Source organism: Polyergus mexicanus, unplaced genomic scaffold, assembly GCF_030449975.1.
Source record: "Polyergus mexicanus isolate NDT 795.1 unplaced genomic scaffold, iyPolMexi1.0 SCAF_3, whole genome shotgun sequence".
NCBI classification, from domain to species: Eukaryota; Metazoa; Arthropoda; class Insecta; order Hymenoptera; family Formicidae; genus Polyergus; species Polyergus mexicanus.
This window is the reverse complement of record NW_027223323.1, coordinates 1-20,112: the sequence shown is the minus strand read 5'-3', so window position 1 is coordinate 20,112 and position 20,112 is coordinate 1. Positions and strand designations below refer to the sequence as shown.

Below are 20,112 nucleotides of genomic sequence, written 5' to 3'. Positions count from 1 at the left end.
CGGAGTTTAATGTATAAGGGTGTACGTTGAAAACGGGATTGGATCTATCTTTTGCGGGAGATATTCTACCGCGAAAGCACGCGGAATGTGACTTTTAAACGGCATGAAGAGATTCTAACGAGCGAGAGAGTAGAAAGGGAGCGTGATGTCCGGATCGCGGAAACGTGACCATCGACAACGCTTCAGGATGTTTCGTAGCGAGCAATATCTCTGAGAATATATCGCTCGCAATCAGGCACACCGTTACCGTGCCCGGCCAGTGTCCAAAGGCTATTTGCGGTCCGCCCGTGCACTTTATGCATAAAAGAGACGTAACGTGAAAGCACAACTGCGCTTTGCTTATAGAGAGGCTTTTAATCTCCTCGAAGTATCACCCTGTAGGTATCCTCTTTGCTCGGACGAGAGAAAAAAATCATGAGTATCTTGGTAAAGTTTCAACTGAGATATTATAAAATAATATTTCTTACAACGATGAAGATGATTCATTTGCAACAAATAAATCTAGTTATACAAATATGATATATGGTTGGATCCAGATTAAAATTGTGATATATATGTATAAACATAATTGGATTTGTATAATCAATACAAATATATTGTACTTCAATATTGCTTTTATAAATTTAATATATTTTTTTTTTCTTCCTCATACTTTATTTTCGTGACAAAATTTTTGTTTCTCACGGCAATGTATTTAGAATGTTCCAAAACATTGAAAAATCATTTTTTTTTTTTTTTTTAAATGTCTATATGTATACATATATATGTACGGAATACATTGTGCAACCTTTAACTTTCTCAATTTTTAAGATATCGGGTTAAACTTTTTTACATGAATAGAGTATTGTTAAAGGATGATTGATATTGAATTCGGTGAGAATCGGTGATTTTATAAAATTTTGAATTTTTTGAAAAATGTCTGATGACACTTTATAACTTTCGCAAATTTTGCGATATTGGGTTAAACTATGTATTTTAAACTGTTCGTCAATATTTCTCGTATTACCTTTTCTTACAATAAAGTTCATTAAGTGTTTCTTAAATGAGTTTTTATATTTTCTAAAAATGTTAATGTGATAGCCCGTACTTTGAATTATTATTATCTACCTTTAAAATATGATTTCTAAATTTTCTATAACAATTATATATAAAAATGAAAAAAGTGTAAATTATAAAATCACGCATTGCTTCGATATTTTTTTCATTTCTCTCACAAAGCTTCTTCTATAAGGAAGCCGAAATTGAAAAACCCAGCTTGCTTTAAAGAGCTTAAGCTCTGTGAGCGAAATAAAATGATGAGGAAGCAATGTGCAAGTTTCTAATTTGCACAATTTTTAGCTTGTTTCTCTTTAAATTATTATATAAAAAATAAATTTAAATAAGTCGCGTGTGTTCGCGTAACACGTGAAATCTTTTGTATCGATACGATGCACGGCGATGCGTCTTGACAATTACAAAACATGATATCTAGATCGCTAAATGTCACCGTATCTTCGTGATCTTCGTATTTCGTATCTCGTATCTTTAACGTGGATGAACATCCAGCGCGCTTAGCGGCGAGGAAAATCGATCCTTTCACAAGGAGATCACGAATGCATAGCGTCAGACTGCAGTATACCATACATAAATGCAGGATCGGTAGACCGTGGCATCCGTGAGAAAGCTGATCATAATTGACAGGTGGCCTTATCGTTTCCCGGTCGTCTCGTTAACTGAATAGGTAAGGGAGCTTTGACTCGCTACTTGCGAAGATGTTTCTATCTAGGCTATCTATAATAAATGAGCAAGAAAACCGTAATGAATACTCTCATACTTCGCGATATCGAGCCCTCTCTTATCAAATGAGGACGAGTGAGAAAAGTGAGCTATGAAAATAAGAAAAATAACTTATATAACTTAAAAATATATAAATCAAACTCGAGTCCCTAAAGTTCGATTAAATCAATAGTAATACAATTCGAAATTATCGAGGATCAGCGCGAAACGAGCTCAACTAAGCTAAAACCAATAACAGCACACTAGGGACAAATTTACATTGCGATTCATGGATAATCGTTAGTTGAGTTAGTGGAGCGTAGGTCCGTTTTCCTATGAACCGTTATCGCGCGTATCGCGAGCATGATTTAATCTATAGAAATGTCGACAGGATAAGCGTCGCCGGTTTGTCGAGCATGAGCGCAAAATGAATATCACGACGTGGATGATGAATATCAGAATCGCGGTGACTTGTCCACCCGACACTGTCATCTCCGTCGCGTCACACTTGAGTTGCACGCGATATGATCTTATTATTTTGTCGAAAGTATATCGACTACATCATGCGTGACAAATGCTTATAAATTGCACAAATAGACTTATATCGACGTGAAAAGAAAAAAAAAAAAACAGTATCATTCGACAAGGCGTCTCTCCTGTAAAAAAATTAATGGATCAAAGTCGATCGGAAAAAGTTTATTTTCGCCACGAAGCAATGTATGCTCTATATGCTCTAACGATAAGATTTAGTTTGACAGTGTTTTAATTGTCTTTTATTTAATTGACACATAAATTTGAATTATATATAACTCACGTTGGTGAGTTGGAAAATTTGAATAATTATTATTTCCTCTTGAGCAAACCGCAAAAATGCGATTATATAAAATGACAGCACTTCTGCCATTCCTTTGTATCGATAATGATACATCATCAGAGCATTACAGGAGTAATATTAAAAGCGACAAAATAGATCTGCAATATGTTATGCAATTTTACCCGCAGTTGATGATTATTGTGCCATATCGCTCACCCATTAGCATGAATTTAATTATCTCGTAATGGAATAAGCGCGTCAATTAGATAATTTTCTTCCACAGATTAAAATCATGTTAAAATCTTGCTAAGAGAGAGAGAGAGAGAGAGAATATTCTATATATTTCATACACCGTGGTATTGCAACTCGTACAATTGATTTACAGCGATTAAATCATCGCAATCGCTTAACGGCATTGACGCAGTTCGTACTTAGGATAATCATTTCAAGCATCCGAGTCCCGTGCCGATATTTATGCGTACCAACTAACCGTACCGGCTAACGATGCTCTCAAGAAACATGTGACAAGAAGATAACAATAATTAGTATGATACGAAACGATCGCCGGAAGAGATATCCTCGAGCTGAAGCAATAATGCATTTGGAGGAAACACGCAATGATTGAATAAACGCGACGTATATACGCAAGATTAATATATATATATAACAAAAAAAAAGTAATGAAAAAAATTGATCTTTTATAAAATGTGATAATATTAGACATTAAATTTGTAGATTATTAATTTGAAATTTGAAAGCATTCTTATCGCGTTGAAAGAATTATGTAACATGTGATCCATTTAAGAGTGTATGCTAATTCTCTCTCTCTCTCTCTCTCTCTCTCTCCCCCTTTTCTCTTCTCTCTTATGCCATCTTAAATGAAAACTTTTACTTTTGAAAGAAAAAATATAATCAAGAATAACTCTTGAAATAAAAAATGTGGATCCTGACTATCGTTAATAGAAAAATGCTATTAAAAAACAAAATATGAATTAAGTATGATATTAAGTATGAGCCATCGAGAGATGGCTTAAAATGCTGTAAATAATTAAATATTCACCATCGATTTGCATTAATTAAACGTGACACGGATTGAACAGTTGTGCGAATAGTTTCTATTAGATCGCGCATATATTTAGGTGCCCTGTTTATACCGTACGACGTTATTGATGAAGCAAACAGGTCAATATAATGTGTATGGATCATAAATTCATACCTCTGATTAATTTATGTTCAATCGTCGGTGTATAATCAGCAATTTCAATTCCAAAATAACGCTAAACACGTTTATTATTCCGTATAACAACCGATCTAGCGCGATGTTAATTAGCAAATGTCTATTTATGCAATAAACGCGCAGCTCCGGTTTATACACTACAAACATAATACAGTTCTTTTACGAATATCTTTTCAGAAGAAAAAGATGAAAATTATACCGCTGTATTTTACACACTGTATTGTACAATTGATACACCGTGTATGTGATATTGATTTTTAATACAATTACATTGCTAATATATTTTCTTAAGCCATTATTTTTCCAATATTAATCAGTCTAATTAATTATTTTAATTAATAAATTGTTTTAGCAAAACAGATTAATTATCTGCTTAACACATGAATTAATATTAATTGTCAATTTATAATTAATATTAAATAGGACGAAATAGACTCATTTTGCAATGTTTTTATATGGATTGTGATACCCTGAAAAAAAAAAAAAAATTTGTTATAATAATCATTGGAGACAATCATTATTATCGACATTTGTGTAATAAGTTAAATTTTTTTAGTAAAGTATTCCTCATAGAATTACAATCAAGAATCTTCGATAATTGTTTTTATATATCATTGTATATAATTTTTAGCTCGCGGTCATTAATAATATCGAAGGCAGATTACCGTGAAATTCCACGTGTCTTAGAAAAGATTAATCGTTTTGTATCGACATTTTTAACCAAGAGTTTACAGAAATGACGTAATAGCCAATCATTAGTCCACGCTTCCGGTATCACATAATCCCTAAAACATCGTCGATCATCCTGCCGGTCGAGGAGGCCGGCATAAAGGGCCTCGAGGGTATCCTATGCTGAAGTACTAAGTCGTCATTTCCGCACCCTCTAGCCCGACACGTATAATTTAGCGGGATCTAACGGAATGTATCTTGGCGAACGTGTCTCATTCTCGAGCTCGCACATACGTTTTGCATATACAACGGCCACACACGATTGCACATTCGTTCATCTAAATTATCCACTCTCCCCTACATATAAGATGCGATTATCACACAAAACGCGATAAGAATAAATCTTTCCGTCGAGCAAGAATCTTCTTTATTCGGCAAGAATTAAACGACAATTAGACTCGAAAAACGAAAATTAATAATATAATGAATCTTTTTTCTCATAGATTTCTTAATTGATTGAACATCTTTACAAATATGAATACATTTTAAAATTCTGTTAAAAGAAAATCTATATCTGTTATCAGCAAGCTGATGCTTATCAGGGTTGACGTTTTTTGACTTTTTGCTATAAATTTGTATATTAATTTATCATTGTTAAATGAATATTTATGATATAAAATTTTGTACGACATATTTTCAAGGAAATGATTATTCAGTTCAAAAATTATCAAGAAATTTGTGATAAAAAGTGCGCGATTTTGTGGACATACATCCTGCATATACATAAAACAGAGCGGAATCTGAGTGATGTGAGCCGATCGTTTAGCGTTTTCCCATAGCGAACGGATCTGACCTGGGATCGAACCTTGGCTGGTGAGCCCAAGAAATCGCCGCGGGTAATCACGGTACTCGTTCTCCGCCCCTGGTACCGTTTCCTCCCCCGCTATCACCCCTCTTCGGTCGCCTCGACCTCCACAAATATTATCGGCCCTTGGCCTAGCGCGTCGTCTTCACGCTTGTCGAGACGTGGTGGTATCACTTTCGCACTTTCTCTCTTATTTTCTGTCTCTTAATGCGGATTACGCAAGCTCCTTCTCTGTTTAATCTCAATTTCGATTTCCATTAGCGCGCTTGTTACGCCTTTATCTATAGAACTAAAAGTCAAATTAATCTTAAAATAAAAAAATTAAATTTTGATTAATTATTTCAATTTTTGAACAACTATTATTACATTTTAAATGCATCAATTAAACATAAAAGAAGAAGAAGTTTATCGATTGTGCGATAGATTAAAGTGAATTATTAAAAAGAAGATTTAAAAAAAAATATATTAAAAAGAAAAAGAAACATGATATCCATTTAAATAGAAAGTATATCATCTTCATGTCTTCACTGACCGAAATTATAGTGTAAATTTTAACATACCTGCGGCAATCGCGACGAAGAAAAGGAACGGGCCTGCACATCGAGGAAGAGAGTGAAGTTTCCCTTAACAATAACTCCTTTCGACATTCTATGGAAAATTAACTATACCGTATAAAATTTCGCGCAAGCTTTGAGGTAAAATCCAGCGATTTTCATTTCCCCATTCTGACAGCGTTGCGATTCTCTCTCTATTCTTTTGGGCCAAGGTAGGTAGGTAGGTACCCAATGGGAAGTCGATAGAAAGCGAGATCACGAGAGAGAAGGAGAGAGAAAGAGACTCGCGAAGGATGAAAAAGGGGAAGGAAGAAGGAAAAGAGAGAAAGAGAGAGCCACTCTATATCTGTGTATGTACAATATATACACTTCGTATCTACCCCGCGGTATCTTCTCTTCTCTCTTCCTCGCTAAAGTCAGATCGCCCACAGGCTCCACGAGCCCGACGTTATTATATGTTATCGCCGTAGAAGGTATGGGAACCGGCCTGAGGGGGCACCTATACCACGGTATATCCCCCTCGTTGTACCATAACGCACAGACGAGATACGCGGAGAGGAAGAGAGCCGACTCTTCCTCTCCAACGTCCCTTCGCCAGTCCTCGGAGTCACCCGCGTACCTTTCATCCATCCTCTTCTCCACGCGTTCTCGCCCTTTCTTTTCTTTTACCCCGTCCTTTTCCCAGAGCACTCGTCTATTATATGCTAAATTACGATGACCTTCGGCTATGCACGCAGAACACGGCTCATTGTCCGTGAGTACACGCGGAGCAAACGCGTGCGTGAAGCTGATTGACACGTGGATTTGACAAGAGCGATTCGTTTCAATGCACGAGGTCGCAACATTATTAACCTTTCGTTATATATAGCACACGCGTTGAGCAAACCCCATGAGTTTTTGAATTTCAACGCTATTAGCTTTACACTTGGGAAATTTTAATCTTATGTAAAATTAATTTCAAATATATTAACGTTGAAATAAGAAATTTATCAATCTTTATAGTACACGTAAATAATACATGTCAAACGATCAAAAGTACTTCTTCAGAAAACTAAAATAGAATATTTGATACAAGATCAATTTATCAGGCTGATAGAAAAAAATTGAGAAAGTGAAATATACGTTTTAAGAAATTGCAAATGAATAGATGGGAGATCTTTTTTTCATACTATCTCTAATGTGTTTTCTCACAATATGACTAATAAGATAAGATGACCTCTCTTGAATTAAATTAAATTATTTTTCTGTACAAATGAATAAAAAGTATAATTTTTTTTGTTAGTTTCCTTGCTTTAATTTATAGCGAGATTAAGCGCGTCAAACGAAACGTCAATTTAATCTCCTTATTCCCGAGATATAATTCCGAAATACGGTAGGTATCTTAATGGCAACGATAGTGTCGAGATATTATAATAAGAAGATTAGTCACAGCCTACTTTGAACATATGCTGTGAAACGCGGTCGAAAATGTCACGGGCACTTTCTAAAGAAGCCGAAAAACGTGACACGTGTACGATGCAATGGACCCGCTATCGCGAGATATGCATCTGCATATCTATTAAAGCACATTTCACGCGTACGTTTTTATCCTAAACATTTTTGCAAAGTAAGCGAATCTGTTGTTACATTCTCATTTAGGCGTGACAATTTTTGATAAAATTCTGCACATCTTTTTTCTATTTCTTTATTTCCTCTGCTAATTTCTTTAATTAAATTGGATTAAAAAAAAAGAAAAAAAAAACAGAATTCTTTCAATTAAATAATTTTAGCTAATGGATTTTAATAATTATTTTATTTTATTCTCTGTCTGAAGAAATGTTATTTTTATTATTTTCTTCTTTTTTTATCTACTCAGATAATTCTATAGAGATATTTTTGGATACTTTAAAATATTCTGATTTTTAAATATCTATCAATATTTCTATATAATTTTGATGTAAGAGATTTTATATACGTGGAAAAAAAAAACATATATTATAAACAAATTATTTATAACATACACACACACAGATACACACGTGCACCGAAAATTCTGTAAAATGACACGATTGTGATACTTTGTTATACCAAACTGTGTACGGTTAAATTTAACTATTAATAATAAGCAACGCGCGCGCGCGCTGATTCGGAATTTATTCAATGAACAGCTGCTTGCACTGAACCATCATTTGAAGCTACAATACATACTACCTGAAGCGATTTCGGCAGGTGACCAAAGTATCAGCACCTGCCAACACTCAGTTAACTGTTGGTCGATAGAAAACGCAATTCTCACATTGTTACATCGAATACGCGATGCAAATCTCTACAATATTGAATTTCCTAGACTTTGAATATTGATACAATATTTCATCTTCAAAAATAATGTAATCAATTACGATGATATATTAATCTATTGAAAATTTGCATAAATCTTTAAGACTCCCTGGAACACACTTCCAGCTATTAATGTATGTGCGTATTTGTCGTGATTGATGCTTATAGACTAGATAAAAAGTTGCGACTTTCACATATGATAATTTTATTTAAAAAAAAAAATATTGTAACTTTTTTCAGATATCCGGAATCTAGGCTAGCGAAATTGTTTAATGGCAGCATCCCCATCGTCCTGGATTCGCTAAAACAACATTATTTTATCGATAGAGACGGCGGCATGTTCCGGCACATACTCAATTTTATGCGAAATTCCCGGCTACTGATACCCGACAACTTTGCCGATCTCGATTTATTATTAGAGGAAGCACGATACTTTGATATTGCCCGTAAGTTAATTATTCAATTAGTTCTTTCTTCGTTGTTTAATTTTGATCACTTATACGAATCCTAACAATTTTTTAAACATATTGTATAAAAAAAAAAAAAGATCTCAATCGTAAAATATTGGAAGAGCAACGATCTCTGTGATTGACGAGAGATCACCTGAGAGAGTTAATGTATACAAATGGCGATATCGTATAGCAATATATCATTTCTCTTCTAATTTTCTCGACCGACTTCCAACTATGCAATACGTAGCTCTCTGTAATAGAATAATAATAACGAACTCTGAAGTAGTTGTTTACTGGATTACAGAAGTAACACAGAGCTTTGAGTACTATAAAAAGATAAAAATAACAGAAAATTGATCCCTCGCGGGACAGTATAATCAATGTACACACTTCAATTTTTCAAAGCGCTTTTAATAACTTATCATATATTTTTATACCCATAAGAAACATAAAATGTAATAATATATTATCGGAAAATAAACATTACAAATTTTCAAACGAATTAATTGCCAATATCGCTAAACATGATCCATCGTTAAATTAACAATCCACCGTAAGATGATGAATCTAACATAAATGTATCTCTCTTTCAGCGATGTGCAGGCAATTGGAACAGATGAAGAAAGAGCGCATAAAAAACGGCTCGACGACAATGATGACAGTGTCGTCACCGAGTCCGCCACTCTCCGGTCAGCTCGGCTCCGGTCGCGGCATCACAGCCTGCACCACCGGGCCTTGTAATCGCGATTACGAGAAGATAACGCGCGGTAACGACGGCAATTGCAGCTACGAGTGCGTGGCATTACACGTGAGCCCGGATCTGGGCGAGCGGGTGATGCTGTCGGGTGGACGAGCCCTCCTGGACGAGGTGTTCCCGGAGACGACGCAGGCGGTGATCGACGCGCGATCCGGCGTCGCCTGGCATCAGCAGGACGCCCGTCACGTAATCAGGTTTCCGCTGAACGGTTATTGCAAGCTTAACTCGGTCCAGGCGATCACTAGATTGTTGAACGCCGGCTTCCGGGTGGTCGCGAGCAACGGCGGCGGCGTCGAGGGCCAGCAATTCTCCGAGTACCTGTTCGTCAGGCAATCCGTCAACACCTGACGGAGCACGGCGCATCAGCGCAAAACTATCTCCAGATCGATCCGTTGTCTGCAGCGCGACTACGATCCGGAGTGAGTGCAACTGTCCAGAAGAATCTCTCAAGACCGCATCGCGGATAAAATATGGTTATTCTGACAAATTACACGGAGCATCTGTTCGACGGAAGGCTGACAGTCGCAACCGCAGTTTGATGCCAAAATACGGTACGAAAGTCTTTGAAACGTATTGATATTGAAGCTTCTCGACGCTTACGTCAAATATCTTGAACAATGAGAAAATATGCGCAAATAAGTTTTACGATTTACGTCAATTTCATGAATCATTTTTTATCAAACAGCAACGATTTCGTTTACGCCCACGCAAGTTACAAAAATTATTTCTGCACGTATTTCTGACATATTATCAATTCGCGATGGGTGATTCAGAATATTTAATCGATCATTTTAATTAATAAAATCGCTGATTACGTAAATAAAATCTATTATTAATTTAATCCTACTAATATAAATTTGTAATGTATAAATTTAATAATTTATATAAAACTAAAGATCAAAAAGATAGATTAGCAACGAATCTGGGAAAGATCGAGATTATTTGGGATGTTGCTATTTTAGAAGAAATTCAATAATTACCTGCAGTTGCGACAATTGCAGGGTCACAGTAGCCGTTCAATAAGAGCTTAGATGTGATTTAGATAGATCGTTGTTGATCGCGATAGAAATTATATAAATTATTGCACATATGTTTAAAAATTAAGTAGACATTGTTTGATTAGATATATTTTCCGATAACGACGATCGCGCATTGAATCGCATTTAAAAAGCAATGACCAAACAACGTATAGCGAGCCTAATAATGGCAACGATGTATCGTGTGATTCACAGCAAAGAGCCTAAGCCACGTAATATATTAATCGCGTATATCCTATTTCATATTTTTTTTCTTTTGTTCATCGTGTAAAAATGCACTCACATGAGATCTCACTGAAATGAAATACATAGCCATAAAGCAGCTTGAAAAAGTGAATCAACAATATGTCATACACTGGACACTAACTGTGTCTTTTGCGCGCTTTTAATGTTATTTAAGATTGAAACGTCTAATTGTAAACGTCCTCGTGTTACGATCTGCGAGTTGCGTTTGAGAATATTAGATGCGCCGATTTTTAACATTGTTATTATTTAATAAAGTGTATCTATATGTATTTAAATGCCATATATATTAATTACTGTAAATATTGCGAATAAACGTGTATATACATACGCATATATAGATATAAGTATACTTATATATAAGTATGAATATACATATATTCTACTTAAAATCATTATTTATAATATAATGAGGGGTCACGAACGAGATGCAACGCACATTGATTATGTGTGTCGAAAGTCAACTAAATTAAGTTTTCAAATTATATAATTGCTAAGAAACCTTCTTATATAATTATCATTTCACACAATTAATCTAATAAAATGTTTATTTTACATTTCAGGAAAGTGCAGCTTATTATTTCATACGCATCGATCTCCTTCAACATTTAAGAGAGATTAGTAAAATGTATATTATTTTTATTTTCGACGACACATAACACGTCATGCGAGTTGTAGTTGTAGTTTAATTAACATTATCACTGAGGGAAAAATAGCAGTATCGTTAACGGCGAGTAATTTAGATTTTTCTCTAGAAAATAAAGAGACAATAATTTTGCTATTCGAGAAACGAGTAAAAGTATAGACCGCGAAATTATTGTCACACTCGCAATCAATTCTCGATTGCTATGGACGTTGCATTACGCCCGAGGCAAAAGAATTTTGCTCCGTACAATAAAATTATTAGTCAAACAAAATCGTTGGATACAACATGAAGATCAGAGAAATTTATTACAAGACAGAGATGAGTAAGATTCCTTCACAATTATTTACTTTTTTATCTTTTTTAATTCAATTATTTTGTACGATCTCGTGTAACAAATTTTTATATTGTCCAACCAAACAATGAAATCTTTTGATAAGCCGATGCATAAATGCGAATTATTTAATACATCAATAATTGTACTCAGAAAAGATACTCTGCAACAATTGATACTAAAAAGAGTTATTTTATAAAAAAAAAAAAAAAAAAAAAAAAAAATTCTCGTAAAGAATTACAAATTCTCAAGAATAGCAATTCTCTTTAAAATTAAACATTGATTTTATATTAACAAAGTACAGCCGAAATAAGAATGAATAAGATATTTTGATTTATGTAAATGATTTTTACAAATTTATTTCGAATATTTAATTATTAAATATATATCGTCAATATTGGCATATTATAGATGCTGATACTATTCAATCAATGTTTTAATTAATTGCATTATTATTTTGTATATAAAAATAAATATGTGCAGAAAGAAAGATCTGAAATGTACAAAAAAATGTCTCGACTAATTTGATGATGATTATGCAAGAACGCGAAACGCATACGCGAGAAGCGAAGTAAGAGAGCTCATTGGGACCGAGTTGATCGCGTAACCGCGGGAATAAGGGATAAAGCGTACAAACGTCGTGCCCTTGGGCCCCGTTTCCATGGTTACTGTGAACTCAATATCCGCGTCGCCCGAGGGTTTCACAGCCCGGGGCTGTCATCCCTCGAATCCACCCGGCAGAACGCTTTTCTCTCTCTTTCTCTCTCTCATTTACCCTCTCCGCCTTTCTCTCTTCCTCTGACGTTTCGGCTCTTCATCTCCCTTTCTCTCCGTAATTATATTTCATTTCTGGATCGCCCTGGTCACCTTGGTCCTTCGATACACGACACGAAGCGGAATAGCCGTCGGCTACGCGGAAGATAGGCTCGAAATTCGAGGATATCCTCGAACAAAATCCCACCGTTATTGTCCGTATAAAAATCGAGGCAAAGACCGATATTTTATTAATACTTTTCATTCAATTTTATTGTACGCTTCCTTTGTCTTTTATTAATCTTTGTCTTCTAATTTTTGTAGATTGTACAAATGTAATTCAACGTCAATGTTAACATATGACCAAGAGCTTATTTGATAGATATATACAATACAGACAAATCTTATTTGTATAAACTAAAGCAAAAATTACATTATTAGAAAGTATGTGAAATGTCAGAGGATAATTATATATCTATAAGCGCGAATCTTTTCGCCATTTTTCAGTTTTCGTCTTTAATATTTAATTATTTAGTCTCTGTTGTCATGGTCGTGTCTCATATACTTTATTCTCTTCTATATGTCTTGAAAGAATGAATAATAAAATTTATTTAGTTCAGAGTAAAATATCGCGGAGAAAAAAAAATTGCTTTAACATTTCTCCCTAATTTTTCATAGTGAAAATTATCGTGATTAACAAAAGATTCTAAAAATTGCTATTTCATGAGTTTATGTTAATGGATGTCTGTCACAGTATGTGTCTGATTTAAGGAGAATGTAGTTGTGAAATCATATGGAAAAACTACTTATCTTTATGTTCCTATTCCTCAACACTAGATTAACGTATCCAAATAACTTTGTTTCCCATATTTGACTATATTTTGATTGATAGAAATATAATTTCTTTAAACCACGCGAACGATCAAATCATAGTTCATTTATTCTTAAACAGAACAAAAAAAAAAAAAAAATAATAAGAATTGAACCAGTAATTACCGGAAAAAAAAGTACAGGTAAGATCAAAAATGATTTTATAGATACCGTTTCAAAGATATTTTGATGCCATTCTTAAATCTTCAATATTCCTTTAAATATTTAAAAAAACGTTTTGTATAATTACAACATCTGAAATATAAAACACTTATTGCCAGATAAAAAAAAAATTACACTCAAAGAGAACTACAATGAATGACAACACAATGAACTATAGTAAATAATAATGTTCTAAAACCCAGCTAAATATATAAAATTCTTATAGCTATTATTTTTTATCGTTTAAACTTTTGCACGCTGTAAAAAAAAATGCAATATAAAGATTTCTATGATAAAAAATATATAAAAAAGGTAAAATAGACATATATTCTTTCTCTATATATATTATATCTCTCTTCTTTTAATGGACACAATTTAGATTAGATAATGAAACTAAAGAAAAAGTCTAATTAGAAAATGAAGAAATGTAGTTTATATTTCGACGAGAGACTCGTTTTTGTATTTTATTATCTTATTCTTGCTGTGCTTACCCATAATACAATTTATAAAAATATCATAATGTACCACAAAATTGTGTGTAATATACTGTAATATTTTTTATATATTTTTCTATTTATAGATATATTAATATTCTATCTATTGGCAGTAAAGAGAACGTTATGATTTATACCTGATTTTATGTTTTGCTTAGAGTTTGTAAAAAATGATATAATAATTGTAAATAGAAAAATATGATTAAGTGAAAACTTCTTATACGCGATATACTCGAAAATTAATACATAATGACAGCTTGCACACGTTTTTTCATATAAAATATAGTTATATAGTTATTAAAAACGACTTATTTACACAAGATATACATTGTCACAACAAAAATGACTTGGATATTAATTAAACGAATCAAATGGATATTAATTTTAGTATATATGAATGTTGAATTCTCAATAATAATAACTCTTTCGAAAATGATCAAATCAATCGCGATGACAAAATAAATAATAAATATGAAACATTTTATTTATACATACGCATACGCACACACACAGAATATGTATTGATGAAATGTTAAACGAGATTCTATTTAACACAATGGTATTACTTTCCTAATTATAAATCTGTGATGTAGAATCATCGTGCTATAATATCTCTCAAAAGTTACGACAATTCATATCTTTAAATATATCTACCATATCTTTCCTACACACTATATTCATTCAGTCTTTTTTTAAAACCAATTGAAAAGCAATTAAGTATAGCATGTAACAATAATCAACAATTATGACAGTTGCATACATTGCTTATTCTGATTATTGATATCTGAAAATTAAGAAACGTCATATCGTATGTCTCTCGGAATATATTATTATAGAAATATAGAAAGTATATTTTATTTTTTACTGTGCTTTCCCTCTTGACCAAATTGGAAGCACAGAAATTGGAGTAATAAATGCTAATATTGATATAAATTATTTAACACGGAGCGTAGAATGTGTAGAAATATTATATAATGAAATAAATTATGTGCTGTTTAATCTTATAACAATAAACTGTGGATTAATAATGAAAGTGACACACCGTTAAGTAGATACTTTGAGAGTACTCGAAAGTAGATAATTTTACTCTGTAATGTCTTGTATAATATACAAAATTTCTTCTTAAAGTAAAACAGATTGTATCAATAAATAATAATTAAAATAATATGAAGTGAAATATTTCGATAAAAATATCTTCAATACAAGGATATGAAATATATATATATATATATATATATATATATATATATATATAAGTTTCAGAATAAAACACATAACTGACTTAAAAGAAAAAAAATCTACTAAAAACGTGCTAGTTTATATTGCACCGATAATTTCATGTTATATTGTAAATGATATGATACACACGTATGTGAGATACAAAGAGATTAATAATATATTAAATATTATTAATGTTATTAATAAGATTAATAATATATTAAATATTATTAATCATAAGTATCATACATGCAATATTTTCTTAATTGTATTGAAAGAATATACTGTGTGGGCATAGTATAAAATATTGACACAATAAAAGGATTAATAAAAATCGATATTTTAAGCATTATTCCCTCTATGATCTCTGGCACCCACGCATACATATTTGTGATTATTCTTTTTACATGTAAATCAGGTACTCACTTTGAATTTATTTTAATCGATTATGCAAAGCATAACTTCCTGCGGAAGTTTATCTTATCATTAGCAGAAGTTACGCATCAATTTCGAGAAGGAGAAATATAAATAATTAAATTAACATCACTCAAAAGAATATTGATTATTCTTATTTTTGTAAATATTTCTTTAATAAAAAACGTAACAGCTAATTTTTTTATAAACACTGAAAATCGTAGTTCGCAATATACAACATAATATACTGATAACAATTCCATTTTTCAGTGGAGAGTAGCTATATTGTGTTGTACCAACATTGAAATTATCACTATTTAGTAATTATATGTAAGATATTGTACAAATTATTCCATACTTTTTGGACAGTGTGCTCATGGTATTATTATTACATTATACAGTTTGCAAAAATACGATTTACTATTATAACAAAACCTACTTATTTTACACTAGCGCTACAGTGTCCAAAAGTATAGGTCAAGTATTACAATATAGCGAACCTATACATAGTGACAATGTACACTCATTCGCTTAATGCATTCATCCATTCATGTATACATTATATAACAATGTTTCTATAGTGTTACCTCGTTAAAAGATTATTGCTCGGGATCGGTTGCTATGCTCTAACGTGGGCGCACAGACTTGTTTACCTTTCAGGAACTGTCCCATAAATCTTGCCAACGGCCAAACGATCTGAACGAACGTGAGACAAGAAGATGAACGAGCAAAATAAAGCATTAGATAAGACTTGAGTTTGCTCGTTCCATAAAATGGGAGAGGAGAGAAGGGGAGGGATAACTCGCGCTATCGCACAACGTGGAGCGAAAAATCTTTCTTGTAACGAGGAAGCACTGTATATGGCCAGACACAACGTTCTCCCTTGCCATGAAAAGACTATATAGAGACTAACTGCGAAACATGTGCTCATACACATTGCTCCTTTCATTGATGCGATTCCGTGTTGAAAAATAAAGAACTATTATATTACATTTAAAAAATGTATACTACAGTTAAAAAATGTTCAGTCATTTACAATAAGGAAGCTTAGTATCGACACGGTGGAAATAATTTTATTTTGAATATATGCGGGATTCTCCAAGCCGACTGCCATTGAATCTCATTGCAATATGCAATTCGCGATGAAATGCTGTATATTACTACAGCATAGAGTAACATCACGCGATCCATCGAGCTCAGCTCATAAAATACCATGTAGATAGAGCGCCAGATTTCGGGCGGGTCACGAAAGTTCCTGCCCTTGACAGTGCATCACTTCAAGTACGATTTATATAATGTTGTGCTTCTACACGTTTCTTTTTCCTGCTCTAAAAGGAATAACAAATCCCTGAAATTCACTCTTTTTAAACGTGGTCTCATTGGCATTTGTCTGTTTAATCCGCTAGCTGATGCGTTTGCGCCAGGAGTGCCACCTGTGCTGTTGGTCGATCCCGCAATGTCGAGCTTAGGCTTCTTACGAGGGCCAATTGCTTGTAAAGCTGTTAAATTTGCTTCTCTTTGTCTTAATTCTTCCATTTCTGCACGTTGCATCTAAAACATTTTATGTATTTTAGATAAACAGCAATTAAAGAAAAAATAAAATAAACATATGATTTATCATACAAAATCATTACACGGAAAATAATAAGTATTTATATGTTACCTCTTTAGCCTTAGCCTTCAATTTGGCTTGCTCGGGATCTTCTGTTTTTGCGCGACTTTTCGCGGCACGTAAAAGCATTTCTCGTTCTTGTTCTTCATGTTTCCTACGCTCGACTTTATCTAAATCTTCCAAAAATTTTAATTGCGCTCTTACATCTTGTGTTACTTCATATCTAGGATCGACCTATAAGCAATAAAAAAAATGTTGCAAAAACAGAGAGAAAAGGTATAAAATGCTAATTTATGTAAAGGAAATAATTTCAATTTGTAATGAGATATATATACACGATTCATACTTATATGAATGATGAAAAATGCAAAGATTTAAAACAAATAAGATAATTACAAATCTTACCTTTATAAGATCTATCCTATGTTCTGCGATAACTGCTAATTTTTCTACTAAATTCTTTAACCTCTCTTGTACAGCATGCGAAATTAATGCTGCTACTTCTTGATTTGGTTCTTCCAGACTATGACTGGATGCTAAAATAGTATATTTTTGTATAAATCTAATTCTATATTTATTTATATATTATTTTATATTAATTTAGTAACAAATAAAATTGAAATTACCAATTTGTTTAATTCTCTGTTGTAATGGTGTCATTTGTAAAAATACTTCATCTTTACAAGATCGTATTTGGGTACCAACAAATTCTGTAGAACCAAGTATTCTTTGAGATTCTTCTGCAAGATTAACACCACCCATAGCTGCTACATCATTTATATCATCATCCGCCCTACATAACAAAATACAATGATTACATTATCATATGCTTATAATAATTACAGTATGCATTATCTTTAAATTAATATTGTTTTATTATCGTTTCTTCATTCATTTATTAGCTTATTAATAGCAATAATTGCTTTTTTCATGCTATTCTTAGAAAACAGAACTTACGTATATCCTGCTGATGAAAACGTTTTTTTCTCTTTTTCCTTTGCAGTCGGTTTTTGAATAAGAGAAGGCACTACGGCTTTATTAACAGTAGTGGTTGTATTGACTGTTTTGCCTTGCGTTGTAGTTGTGATTGTTTTTACGACCGTTGTTGTAACTATAGGTGGCTTCTGCACAACAGGGGCAGTGGGCCGAATTCCAGTTACTGGTACTGTCGATTTTACAGTATATGCTGTAGAGGGGCTACGAACCACTGTTGTTGTTACTGGTCGAACCTAAAATAATACAATTTTTATTGCATATTTGTAACAAAAGATTGTAAAAAATCTTATATAAACTTCGAGAAACATGAATTGATGACATTATTGAAACAATTAATATATATTATTAAGATGCATGTATAAGTTTAATCAATCAGCAGATACTAAATTCACATAATTATTTTGGTCTATTATTCTTTTCTTTTTGGTATCAGAATAAATGCAAATTTCTCTTAGATATCTGATTCTTCTTAATATCATAATATCATAAACGCACATATTAATATTACAGCAGATTTTAAAAATCTTACAAATCTTTGTGGAACAGGTTGGGCAGGCCGTGGAACTGTTGTTACTACTGCTGCTGCTGCTGCTGCGGCCGTTACTGCTGTTTGAAGCGGTGCCATTACTCTTACTTGTGTCGTTGCTGTTGCAGTTGCTGTTACAGGAACTGTCGCTGCCACTGCAGGTCTATATTGAGTTTGCTACAATACATGATAAAGTATAATTAGTAATAAGTTAGAAAATGATATAAATGTGATGAGAAGTCCTCTCTTTTCTCTATTATAAATATTACTAATATATCATAAATCTTCTTAAAAATAATGAGTTATATAAATATAGATTTGTGATAAAATGTAACAAATTAATATCTCAGAAAAGATTGGTTTTAAAAAAATATGTTTGATTTTCTTTTTAAAAAGCCATTTCTCTACAAGCTATTTCTCTTTGCAAAGTCTCCAAAGTCCTTTCTCAAAATTAATTTTTTACGAGAAATTATCACACTTTGCATACCTCTTATAGGATTAATAGATGTACCTGTGTAATAGTTGGAACAACAGCTGAAGCTATGGAGAAAACAACATTGGCTGGAGGAGGTTTTATTCCTTCTATAGATAATTCTTTTGTGACAAGCGACTGTCGCAGAAGCGGTAGACTTTTCTTTAAGAATCCGATGAGACATGGTTGTGGTGAAGCATTTAATAATTTTTCAAGCCTATCACAAAACTCTTCTGGCTCAACTCTAGCATCAATCAGATCTTGTATCAAAGTTCGGACATTGCGTTCCACTGATTTAGGTTCTCGACTAGATAATTCTAATAAGTTTGCTAAGAATTTACGGCACTTTTCTTTGGTATTATCAATAGTTTGACGCTGGAAGAAAAAAAAATTATTTATATAAATATATCATATAAAACATTATAAATGATTGTTATTTTAAATTTAATTTTATATAAAACATACTGGTGCGGATGTTTGAACTGTTTGAACAGTAGTAGCCGTTGGTGCAGAAGTAGTTGTAGGTGCTGTAGTTACTGTTCCTGGGGTTGTAGTAGATGTAGTAATAGTAGGAGCAACAGTCTGTAGTAATACATATATAAAAAAATAATTATTATTTATATATATTACAATAATTGTAAATGTGCTCAAAAATATAAAGTTAGTTTTATGATACATAGAGATATTGCCAAAATATTAAAGTATTAAGTGTTTTTAAAAAAATCCATAGAATATTATATAACAATAACTTTTAGTATTAAATTTAGTTAACACAATATAGATTGCATGCAAAAATGATAATAATAAAATGTAAATACCAAAAAAGTAAATTTTAATAAGTAATCATAATATTAAAAGAAAATTTTGCACTATAAAATAATAAATCATTGAAAATCCTTGTAGCATATACATAACACTG

At 32.7% G+C, this 20,112-nt stretch overlaps 2 protein-coding genes across 4 annotated transcripts in view; one reads left to right on the top strand and one right to left on the bottom strand.

The window, feature by feature from the left end:
• The window catches only part of Twz (BTB/POZ domain-containing protein twz), a 28,057-nt gene extending 16,210 nt beyond the window's left edge, over positions 1-11,847 (top strand). The window contains exons 4-6 of one of the 3 annotated variants that reach the window (XR_011448913.1): positions 8,451-8,656; positions 9,256-9,970; positions 11,263-11,847. Coding sequence is in view for 2 of the 3 variants with exons in the window: in XM_070316369.1 (XP_070172470.1) it covers positions 8,451-8,656; positions 9,256-9,767 (718 nt within the window). In the remaining variant the exon portion in view is untranslated. The other 2 variants (XM_070316369.1, XM_070316368.1) reach the window with 2 other exon arrangements.
• A 3,573-nt stretch (positions 11,848-15,420) lies between these two features.
• Positions 15,421-19,886, bottom strand: LOC138931841 (transcription initiation factor TFIID subunit 4). Its single transcript, XM_070293011.1, has 8 exons — positions 19,659-19,886; positions 19,233-19,568; positions 18,725-18,898; positions 18,157-18,428; positions 17,826-17,992; positions 17,605-17,735; positions 17,251-17,433; positions 15,421-17,138 (listed from the first exon to the last, which is right to left on the bottom strand). The coding sequence occupies exons 1-8, from the start codon at positions 19,869-19,871 to the stop codon at positions 16,860-16,862; spliced, it is 1,755 nt and encodes a 584-aa protein (XP_070149112.1). The 5' UTR covers positions 19,872-19,886; the 3' UTR covers positions 15,421-16,859.
• Between the last annotated feature and the right edge of the window lie 226 nt (positions 19,887-20,112).

What these genes read in the sequence shown, in the direction of transcription:
- LOC138931841 (XM_070293011.1), bottom strand. Translation starts at nt 19,871, where the DNA reads ATGTATCATAAAACTAACTTTATATTTTTGAGCACATTTACAATTATT. An exon ending in ACAGAGAATTAAACAAATTG is followed by an intron (nt 17,736 to 17,825) that starts GTAATTTCAATT and finishes ATACTATTTTAG; the next exon opens with CATCCAGTCATAGTCTGGAA. An exon ending in TGAAGGCTAAGGCTAAAGAG is followed by an intron (nt 17,139 to 17,250) that starts GTAACATATAAA and finishes AAAATGTTTTAG; the next exon opens with ATGCAACGTGCAGAAATGGA.